General features: G+C 39.3%; 1 protein-coding gene across 1 annotated transcript in view; it reads right to left on the bottom strand.

Moving 5' to 3' along the window:
* ME1 (malic enzyme 1) overlaps positions 1-15807 on the bottom strand; it is a 176467-nt gene that overhangs the window by 43854 nt on the left and 116806 nt on the right. The window contains exon 7 of the mRNA XM_061989758.1: positions 749-858. Within this exon, the coding sequence (XP_061845742.1) occupies positions 749-858 (110 nt within the window). The remainder of the gene's footprint in view (positions 1-748; positions 859-15807) is intronic.

Below are 15807 nucleotides of genomic sequence, written 5' to 3'. Positions count from 1 at the left end.
ATGGCAGCCAGTGTTCTCACTGCCCTAGGGAAAGTTATTTTCCAGTGCTTTTTTTCCTGATAGGCAATTCAAGCATCTGCCACCTCAGCTTTGCTTGTCCTTCGGAAGGCAGGACGAGATGTTCTAGGTTAAGCACTGAGGGAATTCCCTTCACTGACTTTTCCCATCCTAGATATTTTCCTTTTGCCAGCTGCCACAAATGATTCAGATGGGAAAGCAGAGTCAGGGGAATAATTTCCCTCTAAAGTTGAAAGTAGCCCTGAGACTGCAAGGAAAATCAGGGTATTTAAGCAAGTTGTCAGTTCAAGAACTGAAATAGAGTTTGACATTTACCAAGCAAGCTCTGTCGCACGGGGAACAGTGGAGCAGTTGTCACTGCAGTAACTGAAAAAACCTCATAAATGAGGGAAATACAGTCCAGGCTTGAATTCTGACGTGTACCCAAAGATCTGAAGTTAGTAATTTATATAGGAAAGCCAGGCACATGCTAAACTATTGCAACAAAAATCTGAGGAGTGAACATCTAAATAAAGCATGAGGCATGAATGAGAGGGAAAGATTAAGAGCAAAACCAGCTCACCAGAAACCCATGCTGCAGAAACCCAAAGCAAAATGAGACCTGTACTGAACATCTTCAAATATCACAGGAAAGCTGATACATTTTTTTCCCCTTTGATACATCAGTTGAGACTCATTTTTCTGGCCTGTGAGCATCACATGAGTGAAAAGAAGAGAAAGAGTCTCTTACCTTGAATGTCATCATTGAAAGTGCAGTACTTGTTACGGTACTTATGCAGGAGGCGGAATGCATTAGCATTAGCAAAATCCTCAAATTGAATGAGGCAGTTCATGCCATACCTAGAAAGACAAAAATTTGTGCATTACTTTATAAATAATGCATAATTGCATACTGAAAAGCTATTAACATTTGCAGTCAGATATTGAATACAAGTATAACATGATTTATACATCTATTCATATCTTTCTGTTATATTCTTCATCTTTGCATACACATGAATTATCTAGAAGGCATAATTAGACTACTAAAATGCTTTATTTGGTTCTAAGTTAAGAATAAAAGATCAGGGTAAAAGGCTTTCGTCTCCCTGCTGACACAGCCAAAGCCTTTGCTGAGTAATTAGCTAGTGAGTGAAAAAACCCTGAAGTTAACATTCAGAACATGGATTTTATTTTAATATCATTATGCAGGTGAGGAGCACAACATCATCCACAATGCAATGCTCAATCATTCTTACTGTAAAAGAGGTATTGATCAGAGACATGGTTAATATAGACAAATGATAAGCATATGAGGACGCTTTAAGGGAGGAAAGTGATACCTGCAAATTTGAACCAAATTATGCTTGGCTCACGTACAATAAACTGTTGGGCATATGCAGAAATGAGGTTATCTACATTTCTTACATCTACTGTTCCACTGAATTCTCAAAACCCTTTTTTTTAATATGAATATTAGATGTTAGTAGAAGATTCTTAAACAGTAGGCTAAAGATCAACGTTATCATCCATTTCAATGTTTTGTCATCCTTGTTGCTAATGAAACAACTAAAATTGGCCTTTCCTATAGTATTGTGAAATCTATGTAATTTTGAAAATATAGGATGCAGTTGTATCAGATGAACAATTTCCATCATGTGGCTGCTATGATTATCTAGGTCAGCTCAATAGCATGGGTAACTTGTGATGAATGCTGTGGTAATGGTCTCAAAATTAATGGCAATCACTACACTTCTTGGAAACAATTTATTGTGTTACTTTGTTGCCTGAGACTCACTCTGTGTCAAGGCTGTACTACCAAACAGGTAGCAAATCATAGAATCATAGAATGATAGGGTTGGAAGAGACCTTTAAAGATCTAGTCCAACTCCCCTGCAGAAGCAGGTTCATCTAGATCAGGTCAAACAGGAACATGTCCAGGAGGGTCTTGAAGACCTCCAAGGAAGGAGCTTCCACACCCTCCCTGGGCAGCCTGTGCCAGGGCTCCCTCACTCTCACTGTAGAAGAGTTTTTTCTTACATATAAATGGAACTTCTTGTGTTCCAGCTTCATCCCATCACCCCTTGTCCTGTTGCTAGATAGCATAGGTAGGGGCCTGTATTGACTTCAATAGGCATAAGGATTCTCAAACACATCTAAAAAGTCCCGAAGAGAGGAACACAGTAGTATTTTATTTTCTAAAAAAATAAAAGGAAACTCCAGACTTCTGGCACTACACTCATATGCCAATATCTGACAAGTAAAAAACTGCCAACAAAGTTACTCCTGAAATGAACAATAATAATAATAACTTAAATTAATTTAATATTACTACTGTGCATTCTCCAGTCCTTAACGCATGTCATAATAATACCATCTCTGCAGTCTCATTCCCATATGGCATTTCCAAATACTTTCTTAAAACCAAAAAAATTCCACAAAATTCCCAAAACCATTTAAGACATTTCTACACAAAAACTGTGTAAAAAATGAATTTAAGCTCAAAGCATATTGACAGTATTCAAGTTATGCTCTTTTTCCTTTTCTTCCTGTTGCTAATGTCATATGGGAGAAAAAAAAAAGTAGAACACGAAAAGTTTAAAAAATATAGAGTTAATACTAAAACTATCTGTGCAAGTTTGGGTCTGGAAATATCATATAAACATTATCCCACCCTGGAATAAAATTACAATGAAAATTCTTTAAAATAATATATTTTAAACTTAAAGAAACCTAATGACAATTTGCACAGCATAAGGAATTATTTGAGTAAAACTTAACAACATACTCCATTAAGGTGTTGCTATGAAATTACTATTACTAGGGTATAACAGAGCAAGACCTCTACAGCACATGTCCTGCTTGAGCTAAAGGAGGCTTTTCTGTATCTGCTAACAGCATGAATCCCAGAGAGATAGTCAAGCAGTTCCTGCTTCATCTAGAAAAGCAATACATAGGAATACTGAGCAGTTTAGTACAAATGATCTACTCTAATACTAATGCAGCTTTTCTTTAAACCACACATGTTCAGCAACACCACCATCAACGTTAAAAGAAAAGGACATAGATTCCTGTGACTAAATTAATTTCCATGAAAATCACATATTTACAGCCATCCTATAATTAGCCAAAACTACTGGGATTCCAGTGGTAGGAATGGTAATCCCTGCTGCAAATAAATGCAGCTTCAGGCTTTATGGAAAAATCTGGACTTCTTCAGCAGCCTAATGACAGGCAACTCTTAAAGGAGAATTTGGGGAGTCAGTTATTCAGTACAGTAAAACACAATTGAGTTCAAATAAGAAACTGGACATACTTTTCAATAATTAATTTAAATTTCTAACCAGATTCAGTATCTGACATGAATTTCTGTGATTCCATAAGGGTCCAGGAGCTGACAGTTGGATAATAATATGAAACTAATGAGATTAACACTCTGGAATCCTGGAGCCTGGTTAGAAGTGTTTCTTGGATGTCATTAAGCCAATGTCTGTTTCTTTATTTTACCATATATAACATTCCATTTTCTCATCTGCATTTGATTTTTCTCTGTTTTCTTATCCATTGCCTGTAGACACATATCAAAACTCCCTGTGAATTATATTAAATCAGTGTCCCTGTAGAAAACACTCATCCTATACTGGGCATGCTATCCATACTAATTCTCTGAGCAAGAAGATATCATGGCTGTTTAATTAAAATGGAAAAAATGCAGGCTGTCTAATACCGGGCCTCTGAGATTTCAGTTTTGTAGCAGAAAGATTTCCAGGCAGCATTCTTCTGTGTTGTAAGTGTTACACATGACACTGGAGTAAGAACCTGAGACTTTGGTGCTGCTCATGGCCAGCAGTACCTCACAAGATTCATGAAGTTTGAGGTCTATGACCTCAAAAATGTCTAATCAAATCCAGTCACTGGTCACCCATGATAGACAAGAAAATGACAAAGTGTTTCGCTGCTTGGAGTATTCCTGTTCTCAAAACCACTAACAGATGAGACATACAAATGAGGTAATACAAAATAATTCATCTCTGGCACTCCAGAAAATCCCTTTGCAGGAATGAATCAGCTACAAAGGTGCCACCCAGTTCTGGAAGCAGTGACCATATCAAAACAGTCTTCAATTACTCCTATGACTTCCACATCTTACCATCATCATCACTTACAGCAGAAAGTTAAGCCAAAACCTAAAACAATGTTCACAGCCAACGACTCAGTTCCACTTTCCTTCCAGTATCACCCTGCAATGACCTTCCACCCCTACTGCACTCTGATGGATGGTTTGGAAGGGTTCCGCTTGGAACTGTGCTTCTTCATAGGTGGGTATGTTGCTCAAATGACTGCTGGATGAGAAGGAAACCAAACACTTTAGAATCATAGAATGGTAGGGGTTGGAAGGGACCTTTAGACATCACCTAGTCCAACCCCCCTGCAGGAGCAGGTCCACCTAGATCAGGTCACATGGAACATGTCCAGGTGGGTCTTGAAAATCTCCAAGGAAGGAGCCTCCACACCCTCCCTGGGCAGCCTGTGCCACGGCTCCCTCACCTCAACAGTGACATAGTTTTTCCTCCTATTTAAATGGAACTTTTTGTGTTTCAGCTTCATCCCATTACCCCTTGTCCTGTTGCTAGCTACAATAGAAAAAAGAGATGCCTCAACTTTCTGACACTCACCATTTCTATATTTGTAAATATTAATAAGATCCGCCCTCAGTCTTCTCTTTTCTATGTTTGCCCATGTGCAGTCATCAAATCCTGTTGTTCCTTTCAAGCCACTCAAATTCCAGCAATTGTGAGCCACTACAGTGCTGTAATTCATATTATCTTTCAAACGTTATGGAAAGAGAAAACAAAGTGTGCAGCTATCCGAAAACATGACAATCTTAACATCTATCATCAACACTCTATACAGATATGGAACAGATTCACTTCACTGAGATTCCTCAGGTTACACAGAGTGATGGATCAGGTAGGCCCAGAAGCAACTAATTGAGATTTGCTATAAACAAAATCATCAGGCTTAAACCCACCATTGAATTATTGTAGCTGACCGTTAACGTGGGGCATGCTAAAAGCAGAAGGCCTGCAGTTGAGTGTCAGTAGCTCCAGGCAGGACAAGAAGATTAGGAAGTAAAGTTACAAGGAACTGTAATGATAGAAAACACTGTAAGATACTATATATTTTAAAGACAGTGGACTACATATGTTTATAGTTGCAAAGGGTGTCACCCTGTGTACTGATTATCTAAGTAGCTAAATTTGACCTTATGAGAACTTCACCTTCCTATTTGAAATTTTAAGGCATATAAATTTAAAACGTAACCTACAATCCTCTTAATTTGAACACAGCACCAACAACAGTCATGGGAGCAAGCAGACATTGTGTGCAGTTGCAATGCTGCAAACCTGAGTCACGAACAACATTTCATGTGCCTCATCACTTGCCCAGAACAGAGATATTGCTCCAGCTATTGCCACCATTGACCCAGGGATGCACAGGGAATAATTGGAAAAATGGAGAAATTATTAACATGCATGCTCATACTGAAAGGTGGTATGGGAAATTATCCAGTGGATATCACTTGAAGAAGTGATGGATCTGCACTACCAAAACTAATATGTAATGGGATAAAGCTGGAACACAAAAAGTTACATTTAAACATAAGAAAAAGCTATTTCACTTGTGAGGGTGAGGGAGGCCTGGCACAGGCTGCCCAGATAGAGTGTGGAGTCTCCTTCCTTGGAGGCCTTCAAGACCCACCTGGACGTGTTCCTGTGTGACCTGATCTAGGTGACCCTGCTTCTGCAGGGGGGTCAGACTAGATGATCTCGAAAGGTCCCTTCTAACCTCACCCTTCTATGATGCTATGACAACTAAGAAATGCAATGAAAAACTGGGACACTCCTCCTCGGTGGGCAACAATAATAAATACCCTTGTGAATTCTCAACTATTTTCTTACTCTGTAAATCACTTCTCTGCTAGCAACAGTTTGGCTTGAGTAGCCTGGATAGGGCTGTTGGATTCTTTCAGGCAAGTGTTTTGTAGCTGTGAATTCCTCTCTTTTGCCTCTTTGAGATCTCAGTATGGCAGCTGATTAAACATGCCTATATTGTCCCTAGAAAGTGGTAATCCAGACCACTGTTCTCCCTCATAAATCCTGTTTTGTTACCCACATCTTTTTGTGTACTTGGCTCTTGGATCAAGTCATACAGGCGGTCTGAATCAGGATCCAACTGGACAGAAGTTCAATGCCATCTTTCCTTTTTCTGTTATGGACAGGAAACACAGACAAGAGTGGTGGCAAGCATGCAACATCAGATTTGTCATCGAGTATGGGAGGCAAATGCTGGACAATGGCTTAAAAAGAATCCCCCCATTGAATAATGAGTGGTTGCCAGAAAACACTGTTAGCAATACTTCTCTCAATTTACAACATATTTTGCCTGACAGTCTTAGCTTAGCGTTCCTCATTTATAAACAGATTTATATTCAACTGTCAGTGACAACAATGTTAATCTTTCAAACCATTCTACAGATTATATGTTTATGTAACAGGCTGAAGAAAAATGTCCACAGCTCTTTAACCATCCCAAATATACAGTACTAGCATTTTGGCAACTCGTACCTCAAGCAGGGAAAACCCTCAATAATCCAGTGGGAGCAATAAAAGTTTGGGTAACATTTTGAATGCAAACCATATGATGAGTAAAATTCATGCTTAGTTCTACAGCTAAGACATTTTTCTGGGAATATATTTGGATCATTTGTTCTTACTGCCAGCCATTGTTTTGGAAACTTTCCTAAAGGAACAAGTGGTTGCTTTTTAGGATTTTAGAGCTTCCAAAATCCTATTTGACTATTTTCTTTGTTCATACAGGCCTGAAGCTGAAAAAGGCTTACAAACCATCAGAAGTGGTTGCTGTCACCCATTCCTAAGAAAGAGCAAAACCAAAATGATAGCAACACTGGCATTCCCTCGCTTGCCTCGTGCGTCATGCAGCTGCTCCTCCAGCCAGAACCATTTATAGTGCACCACGACGATGTGGAACTCATCTCCTTCCTTCCCACTCCAAATGCTGTAAGCTTGTTCATTTCCATATATCCAACTGCTCAAAGCAGATTTAAAGCATAATGGCCACTGCTATGAACTCCTCTTTGTGCCAGGGTTTTCATGAAAGGATGCCTTCCCACCTTCCCTCTGCGCAGCTCTTATAAACTGGATGCCTTCTATTCCTACTCTCCCCTGAGCTATCTTTATATTTCTTTCATAAAGCAACTAAACTGCTGTAACGAGGTCATCCATCCATCCTAGCACCTCTTCCACCACCGTTTTAACCTGCTGCTTAAATTCAATCACCAAGGGGACAGAGCTTTCCCCAATAATTGCTACATGTACGTTCTGTGGAAGAAGGCAGCCAAGATGAGAAATGCTCCAGCAAGCACTGCAGCCCCTCTGCAGCAGATGTTCCTACTCATGCAGCCTCACAGCCTGATGTGCTACAGTTGCACGAGCCGAAAATCTGTACAAGGTGTACTCAGCTCTAGCCAGTGCTACAAAGCAAATAGCTTCCCAGAAGAAGTATCATTAAATTACAGATAACTTTCTCTCTCTGACCTGAACTGGACCAGCAAGTCTGAGACAGGAAGAGATTTTCTAAAGAACTTAATAGAAGCTGTCAGCATCTCTGCTTTCTACATGAATGACCCTATTTAAATTTCCCTTTTTTTCCCCCTGCAGGCAGACATTGTTTTTATTTTATCTACAGAAAGAATTTACTTTCTTAGGAGTATTTTTCATAGCCGTTTTCTGTTTCCAAGCCAATCCTTGCCACAATGGGATCAGTACATAACCAAACTAGGCATGGGGGCAGGCGAGATGGCAGCATTTAGGGCCCAGCTCAGTACCAGCAGCAGACCCTTGCTTCATTCACATTCTTCTTAAGGAAATATAATTATACAAAGACTTTCCATATTACTATTTCCTGGCATGACCACAGTGCTACAGCATTTGAAGTACAGTCCTGCTCTTTTCCTTCTCTTGCTCTTTTTTTTCTGCTTGCTCTTTTCCCTCTCCAGAACAGGCTTGATGTTCATCTCCATGCTCTTCCCATCCTAGGAGTAGTGAGGAGAATAAGTTGGAGATGGCTCATAATTTCTCCTTCTTTTTTGGCTTCCAGCCAACAGCACTGCTGCATTTTGCAGGCCTTAGGAACAGCAAGACTTAGGGAACAGAGTGGTGCTGAGTTAAGAAGATCTTGTGGATGGTGCTCGTAGAAGTTGCTGCATGTTAGAGGAGAGGCAAAACCAGATTCCCTGTCCAGAGTCAGGCACTATTTGTATAAAGGGCTTCTCTTATGTCAAAAGGTAATTAAACTGAAAGCTTTTGTGGTATACCAACACAAGCAAGTACTGCAAGGAAAAGATAGTCTGCTTTTTAAAATGTTTCCTCAGCTTCATTGCATTGTACTCCGGAGTGAGGACTGCCTGCACTTTAATAGAAGCCTTAGAAGTCCATCCTACTGAAACATTAAGTTGGAAACACTTCAGAACATACCCAGTCTTGTGTATTTTCAAAGGACTGTTAAAGGATTAATAATGACGGTCTCTAGAGAACCTGAACTAGATTTCTTCTACTTCGATAGCTGATGGAATTAACTGTCAGATGTCTCAGGGCTCTACAATACAAAGGCTTTGAAATAATGAATAATAATGAGCTTACCATTGTTGTAAAGATTCTTTTCTTCTTACTGCAAAAATATTCATGATTTATTTTGGACTTAGGTGTTTGTTCTAAAATATTTCACACAACATTGTCAGGGACTGGGCTTGATCAGTGCACATATGTAGAGTCTCATAACAGAAATACAAAGGCTGGTGTGAATGAAGTATGAATGGAATTATATGCACTACTGGAAACACCAACAAAATAAAGTTGAAAACAGTGACACAGGCAGATAACACAGAAGAAAATCAACTACAGGAAAATAAAAAATGTATAATTTACATGCAGACAAGCAGGCCTGAGCTCTTTTAAAGCCACAGAGCAACTCCTGCACCAGAACCCTGTGCTTTGATAACAGAAAAAGCAGCATAGCAATTTGCTGTCACAGCATATCACATATGCCACTCCTTATCCTATGAGAAAAGCAAGAAGTCATAGAATTACAGAATCATTTAGGTTGGAAAAGACATTTAAGATTACAGTCCAAAGAAATTCGACATGAGGACAAACAGACACAAACGGACAGTAGACTTCCCGAAATTTTATAGAGGCTGAAGTAAGCAAAACCCTGCGGCAGAATAATCACACTTAGCATAGTTGTTGGATCCTAAAGGCATGAAAGAGCCATATAAAATTATGTTTATCACCATTCAGCAACAGGACCACAGAAAAAGCACTAAGGACTTGGCAGCCATGGCCCTTTTGCCTTCAGTGTCACACATGAGCAATCCTGGCCAGACCATGTGAACGCTTATCCTGATGCTTTCAGTACACAGGTGTGAGGCTTACTAAGTAAAATCAACTTGTTTAGAGATTTTTAAAGATAAAAACACCTCTCTTTTCCATAATGTCCTACATGGAATGCTGTCAAATTAATTTCCTATGTCAACTGCATGAAATTGCCTCCTCTCTACTGTGAAACAGTCCCCCCTCAGCAGGAAAGCAGCTGGATGACACAGTATTGGGATACACTACGATGCAAACTATACTAATAAATTCTACTTTTGAAACATTATAAAGTCAGAAATGAGTCAAACTCTTTCCCTCAGCTCTTGACATACAGAAACATCAGCCCCAGCAGACTAAATCACTGCCACGATAAAACATCCCAGACAAGCTTCCACAAATGCAAAGGTATGCAGGTTTGGCTAACACTTGGCTCACATTAAATCTGAGGAGGAAGGAAAACATATTGCAAATTTTGGTGATTTTCCTGCTTAAAAAAAACCCAACAAACCAAACCCAACAGATGTGGATTTCAAGTAAATAGCAAGTTGAATTACTCTGACGTTTTCTCATGAATTTGTGTTGGTTCACTTGATACCTGATCCTGACCTCACCTAAGTCAAAAGAAAACTCCAGGAGCCTGAAAATGTCATTCTGCCTCTCCTAGATATTCTGCTGCTTTTTCCAGTGTCGCACTTAGCTGCTGTAACTGTGATTTGGACCAAAGAACAATCTTAGGTTACCTTCAGTTTTTTATTCACTTAAAAGAGATGAGTGCAGATTTGAGACAGATGATCTGAGATTTTTTTTTTTTCATCCTCTTCAGTTCTTCTTTAGAGACTTGGCACTATGACACTTTTGGCTGGGGGAAGGAAGGGTACTGAACAGATGGATTGGTCAAGTGTCTGAGCAGGCTAAATCAGGAAAACAGAGAATCGAGAAAGAAATCCATCTCAGCTGGAAATAGTGAGCAGCTTTATTCCTAATGAATCTTTAGGTGTAGCTAAAGGTGTGTGTCTTGCCTTCCCAAATTATACTGGTAAACCTTTCAAGTTTACTGTTTCATTTAAATTAAAGGGTTTTACACTAAAACAATAATAATAAATCCTGTCATTACCTAAAGAACACATTACACTTTATGACAAATCCCCCTACACAATTTAAATCATTTGAATCTGGTTTCAGATGGATGTTTCCTAGTCACTTCATGATTTCCATCTTTAGACATTTGTTAAAAAGTCAATGGCTATTCCTCTTTGGTTTAGACTGTCAGGAATTTTACTTTTCCAAGAAAAGCATCAGAAAGCCACAGTTCTGAGGTCTCCTCCGTGTTGGCAAGCACCTGCGCATTTTACACATTAGATTTTTAATGCTCTAAATTTGGACAAAAGTTCTTGGAGCCTCCCTTTTTACAAGGATCCACATGGAAAAAAAAAACCAAGGGGTAACAGGTGCAAGTTACTCTTGGGAAGACTACAACTGGACAAAAGAGGAAAATCTTTTACAAGGGGAACAATCGACCACTGGAATAATCTCCCCAGGGAAGTGGTGGATTCCCCAGTACTGGACACTCAGCTGGACAGGGTGCAGGGCCAACTGTCTCCACTCTGCTTTTGCCAAGAAAGGTTGGATCAGGTGATCCCTGAGGTGCTTTCCAACCTGGGATTCTATGATTCTATGAAAAGTTATCACAAAGAAATAAGTACAGCAGCACCTGAACAGTTGTCTACAATACCGTAGGGCTATCACAGGGAAGTCCTCTATAGATCTTCCAGGATGAAAGATACCACGTTATATATATCACCATTAATAATTACTGTGATAAGTGGAACCAACTGTTCCAAGAAGACTAGATTCATAAATCTTGGCATTAAATGTTTCTCTGGGCAAGTTCTCAGATTTTCTGTATTAAAATGGGAGCTGCACTTTGAAAAGGCAAAGGTTCCCATTTGGCTGCACAAATTAGATTTGCATGGACTGTGTGTACTTTAAGGCAGTATTTTGCCTTACAAGCTTCATCTTAAATTCTTGAGAATGAACCTTCATACATTCACTCCCCAGACACTAATTTTCCCCACTTGCCAAGGAAAAGGAGAGGGTTTGCAACAAAAATTAAAAGATAATTGGCTGATAATTATGCACCTGGAAGTTTCATAATAATATTTCAATTGTATTTATTTCACTGTATCTAACAGCATTTAAAAGTACTACGTCAATAACAGCTAATTTATTAAGGTATTTACTCAAACATATGAGAATTCCAGCTTGAGTCAACAGGATTATTCCTTTGCTTTAACTCAAGTGCCTGCTTTGATGCCTTACTGAATCCAGCCTGAGTGATTTATAGCAAATGCAATGCCTTTTGGGAAAATATATCTTTTGACACATCCTAAAGATTGCTAAGTGGCATTAGGAGGTTAAAATAAGACGCCTGCATTTGCTTACATATTTGATTAGATTTGTATCAGTTTACAAATATTTTCCCTAAAAGAAAAGATGCAGTTGGATAGCCAAATTAGTACAAAGCCTGGGGCAGCACATCTGCTCTTTTCCCCTGCTCCTTAAGGTATAATGAACAGATGGAAATCTCACTTCCACCACTGAAAGCCTTCACCTTGACTGTTAAAAGGCAAAGAAGTAATGACCTTTTAGAAATGTCAAAGGGAGATTGGTAACAGGAACACTTAATTTCCATCAGATTAAATACACTCCATAACCTTTATACTGTTTGATCCTTTATGAAACCCCTCCTCCTACCCCAAAATTCTTGAGAGTGTTTTTAAGTCATTAAAATATCTTATGTACCTGCAACACAAATTACACTTTCGAAAGAATGCATAATGGAGGCTAGATCAAAGAAATGGAGAATCCAGAATTCAAGGAAGAAGGAGTGTACTATTTTTAAAGCATTATCTAGACAGCATGCTGTTTGACTTGAGAAACTGGTAATGCTACAACAGAATATCACAGAATCACAGAATGGTTGAGGCTGACATCAAGCAGGGTCAGCTAAAGCAGGCTGTATAGGATCATGTCCAGATGGCTTTTGGATATCTTCAGAGCCAGTCTCCACAACCTCTCTAGGGAACTCATGATGATGCTCGATCACCTACACAGTAAAAAGGGTTTTTTTCTTAAGCTTAAACTTCTCTTACACTTAAGCACAATATTTGTGTCTGTTCTCTTTTGTCTTGTCACTAGGTAACATTTACAAACAGCCCAGCTCTGTCTTCTTTATTCTCTCCCTTCCAACATTTGTACACACTGATGATATCCCTCTGAGATACTACTTCTCTGGGCTAAACAGCCCCAGCTGTGAGCCTCTCCTCAGAGGACAGGATGCTGCAGTCCTTCATCACACTAGTTCTTCACTAGATATTCTCCAGTATGTCTCTCCTCAACTGAGGAAGCCAGAACTGGATACTGGATTTTTGAGTGACCGAGCAACCAATGAATTCTGCTATATGTCTCACCCCAGCCATTGGTAGCCGAAGCCAATGCTAATTTATGATAGAAACTGTTTTTAGCCTGCAGCCATTTCAAAACTGGGGAAGTAAAAAAAGCTCAGAATTAATTTTGAATCCCTTCATTCAATCTCTGTACTGATGACTCATGGAAAGAGGTTCAGGCCTATGAAATAATTTTCCTAGATGGGTAAATATGTGGGACAAGGGTTGAAAGGAAGTGTCACAACTCATCTTAAACACTCTGGGAGAGAACTGCATCTTATCTAGAGTGTATACCATAGCCTGTGGAATGAATGTCCTTGCAACCATGCATGGAGAGAGAAAATAAACAGTATCTTCAGATGCTAGTTGTGGTTGTACAGACCTCTGTATTTTTGACAGAAATATGACAGCATCTCTTGTAATACATTTTCCTTCTAAAGTCAGGCTATAGGATATCTGCTTAAAAGTCTATTGTCTCAGAGCCTTATGAAGAAGAGGAACCTCAGCTTCTAGTCATCACAGCTGGGGAAGATGCTGAAAGAAAAATCTCAGTAAACTGGCAAAATCTCTATGTCTGTGGTTTACCAGCTTCCTCAGCATGCAGGTCAGCAATATAAAAGACTAAAGCCCAGAAACATGGGATTCAATGCTTCCCAAGAAAAATAAGTAAGTTCTATGTCCTTGAGAACAAGGTTTTCTGATCATAAGGAGGAAGAGATGATCTATTCTAGGCAACTCTTCAGTTACACTCTAACTCAAAGGAGAAGAACGTCTGTAGTGCTGGTATAAAGACAGTTTCTGTGTTTTATGTTGAGTGCTGCATTAGAAAAGGAATCTGCCCAGGAAAAAATCTCAACTTATCTTATATGATTTAAAAATGCCATAACCCTGGGTCAGAGATTTTTTACATGTGAAGAAACAACCTTAACATCTGTGAATGCCTGAAGTCGATCTCACTGTCTTTATGGATAACATCACTCCGGAAAAAACAAGATCAGTGTGGCATAAGTCTTCAGTGATCTAAATCTTGTATCAGATACAGACCAAAAGGACATCCAACTTTCAATTTCTCTCAAGAACACCACCTACGTGGGCTTTAGGATGTTTTTCTGCAATATATCCTAAGCATTTGATTGTTTTTCCATTCCAATCTATTAGCATTCTTAAGATCATTCAGACAATTAAACTATATGACTAAATTTCTACTCTCCATTACATACAATCTAAATATCACAGGAAGACAGGTCCAGGAGCAACTAAGTAAAAGGAGATGTGGAGGATGAAAAAGAAAAAGCAGCATTCATCCCTCTGGTGAGCCCTATAGAATTAGTGTTTAGGCACAATGTTATTAGATATTTATAATAACAAAAAGTGGGGGAAAAATCATTTATAATAAACTTTACACATGACACAAAGATTGAGGTTCTCATAAACTACGAAACAGGGTGTTATACTGTAAACTGGGCAGTGACAAAAATGTATTTATTTCAGTGTGGCCAAATGTAAACTTTCAAACCAAGGATCAAAAGTGAAGATCTCAATTTTGGAAAGATATATTTCAAAGAAAGCTCTAGCTAATGGACATATACCATTGCTTAGCAAGTGTCACAGCTGAAAAAAGGGATTATCAAAGAGTGCTGGTAGCAGGTCAAGGGAGGTTCTTCTTCCTCACTACTCTGCCCTGGTGATGCCTCATCTGGAGTCCTGTGTCCAGTTCTGGGCTCCTCAGCTCAAGAGGGACAGGGAGGTGCTGGAGAGAGTCCAGCACAGGGCCACCAAGATGATCAGGGGACTGGAGCATCTTCCTTATGAGGAAAGGCTATGGGAACTGGGGCTGTTTAGTCTGCAGCAGACTGAGGGAGGATCTTATTTATATTTAAGTATCTAAATGGTGGATGTGAGGAGGTTGGGGCATCACTTTTTTCTGTTGTATCTAGTGGCAGGACAAGGGGTAATGGGATGAAGCTGGAAAACAAAAAGTTCCATTTAAACATAAGAAAATGCTATTTTACTGTGAGGTGAGGGAGCCCTGGCACAGACTGCCCAGAGGGGTTGTGGAGTCTCCCTCCTTGGAGGTCTTCAAGACCTGCCTGGACATGTTCCTATGTGACCTGATCTAGGTGAACCTGCTTCTGCAGCGGGGTTGGACTAGATGATCTCAAAGATCCCTTCCAACTCTACCATTCTACGAAATATGAATGGAGAAATCTCACCTGGTATAGTATAACCACCGTTAAAATATTCTGGCTATTTCTTTTGCCTGTAATTAAATCTAAACCCTAGCTCTAACCAAATGCCTCCTTTCATGCAGAAGGTAAACTTGTGGTACACTGAACATGGCTAGAAGAATGCTTAAGTAACATACAGTTCAGAAAATTCAATTATGTCAACGCATTCAGTGCTCTATAGGATAGTTGAAAGGAGTTCTAAAAGATAGGTTTTGAACAGCAATCTGAAAGACTCTGGTTATTCTGATCCTGCTCTGGCAGGGGCGTTGGGCTGGATGATCTTTCAAGGTCCTTTCCAATCCTTAAGATTCTGTGATTCTGTGACCAGTAAAGGAGGAGTTCACAGGGAAAACAAGCCCAACAAGCATTCTTAGACCAAAGACTACGGGAAATTAAGCCAGAATTATATCGCAATTTTCAAACTAAACAACTCTACTGATGAAATTCAGTTTTACGTGTTCAAAGGTAAGAAAGAAAACAAAACTGAGAGAACACATTTCCAAAGTGCTCAAGTAATCCACTCTTTTGAAAATATTAGCCCAAATTTAATGGAAACTCATGTTTTGTTATTACCAACTAAACTAATTTTTCTATAACTTTACTAATATGGTTTATATGTCACAATGTTCAAAGCTCCACACAGAGAGTAAATCTTCAAAGACTAACAAACCCCCTTTTCAT

Source organism: Colius striatus, chromosome 2 (genome assembly GCF_028858725.1).
Source record: "Colius striatus isolate bColStr4 chromosome 2, bColStr4.1.hap1, whole genome shotgun sequence".
NCBI lineage: Eukaryota > Metazoa > Chordata > Aves > Coliiformes > Coliidae > Colius > Colius striatus.
This window is presented reverse-complemented; position numbering and strand designations above follow the sequence as displayed.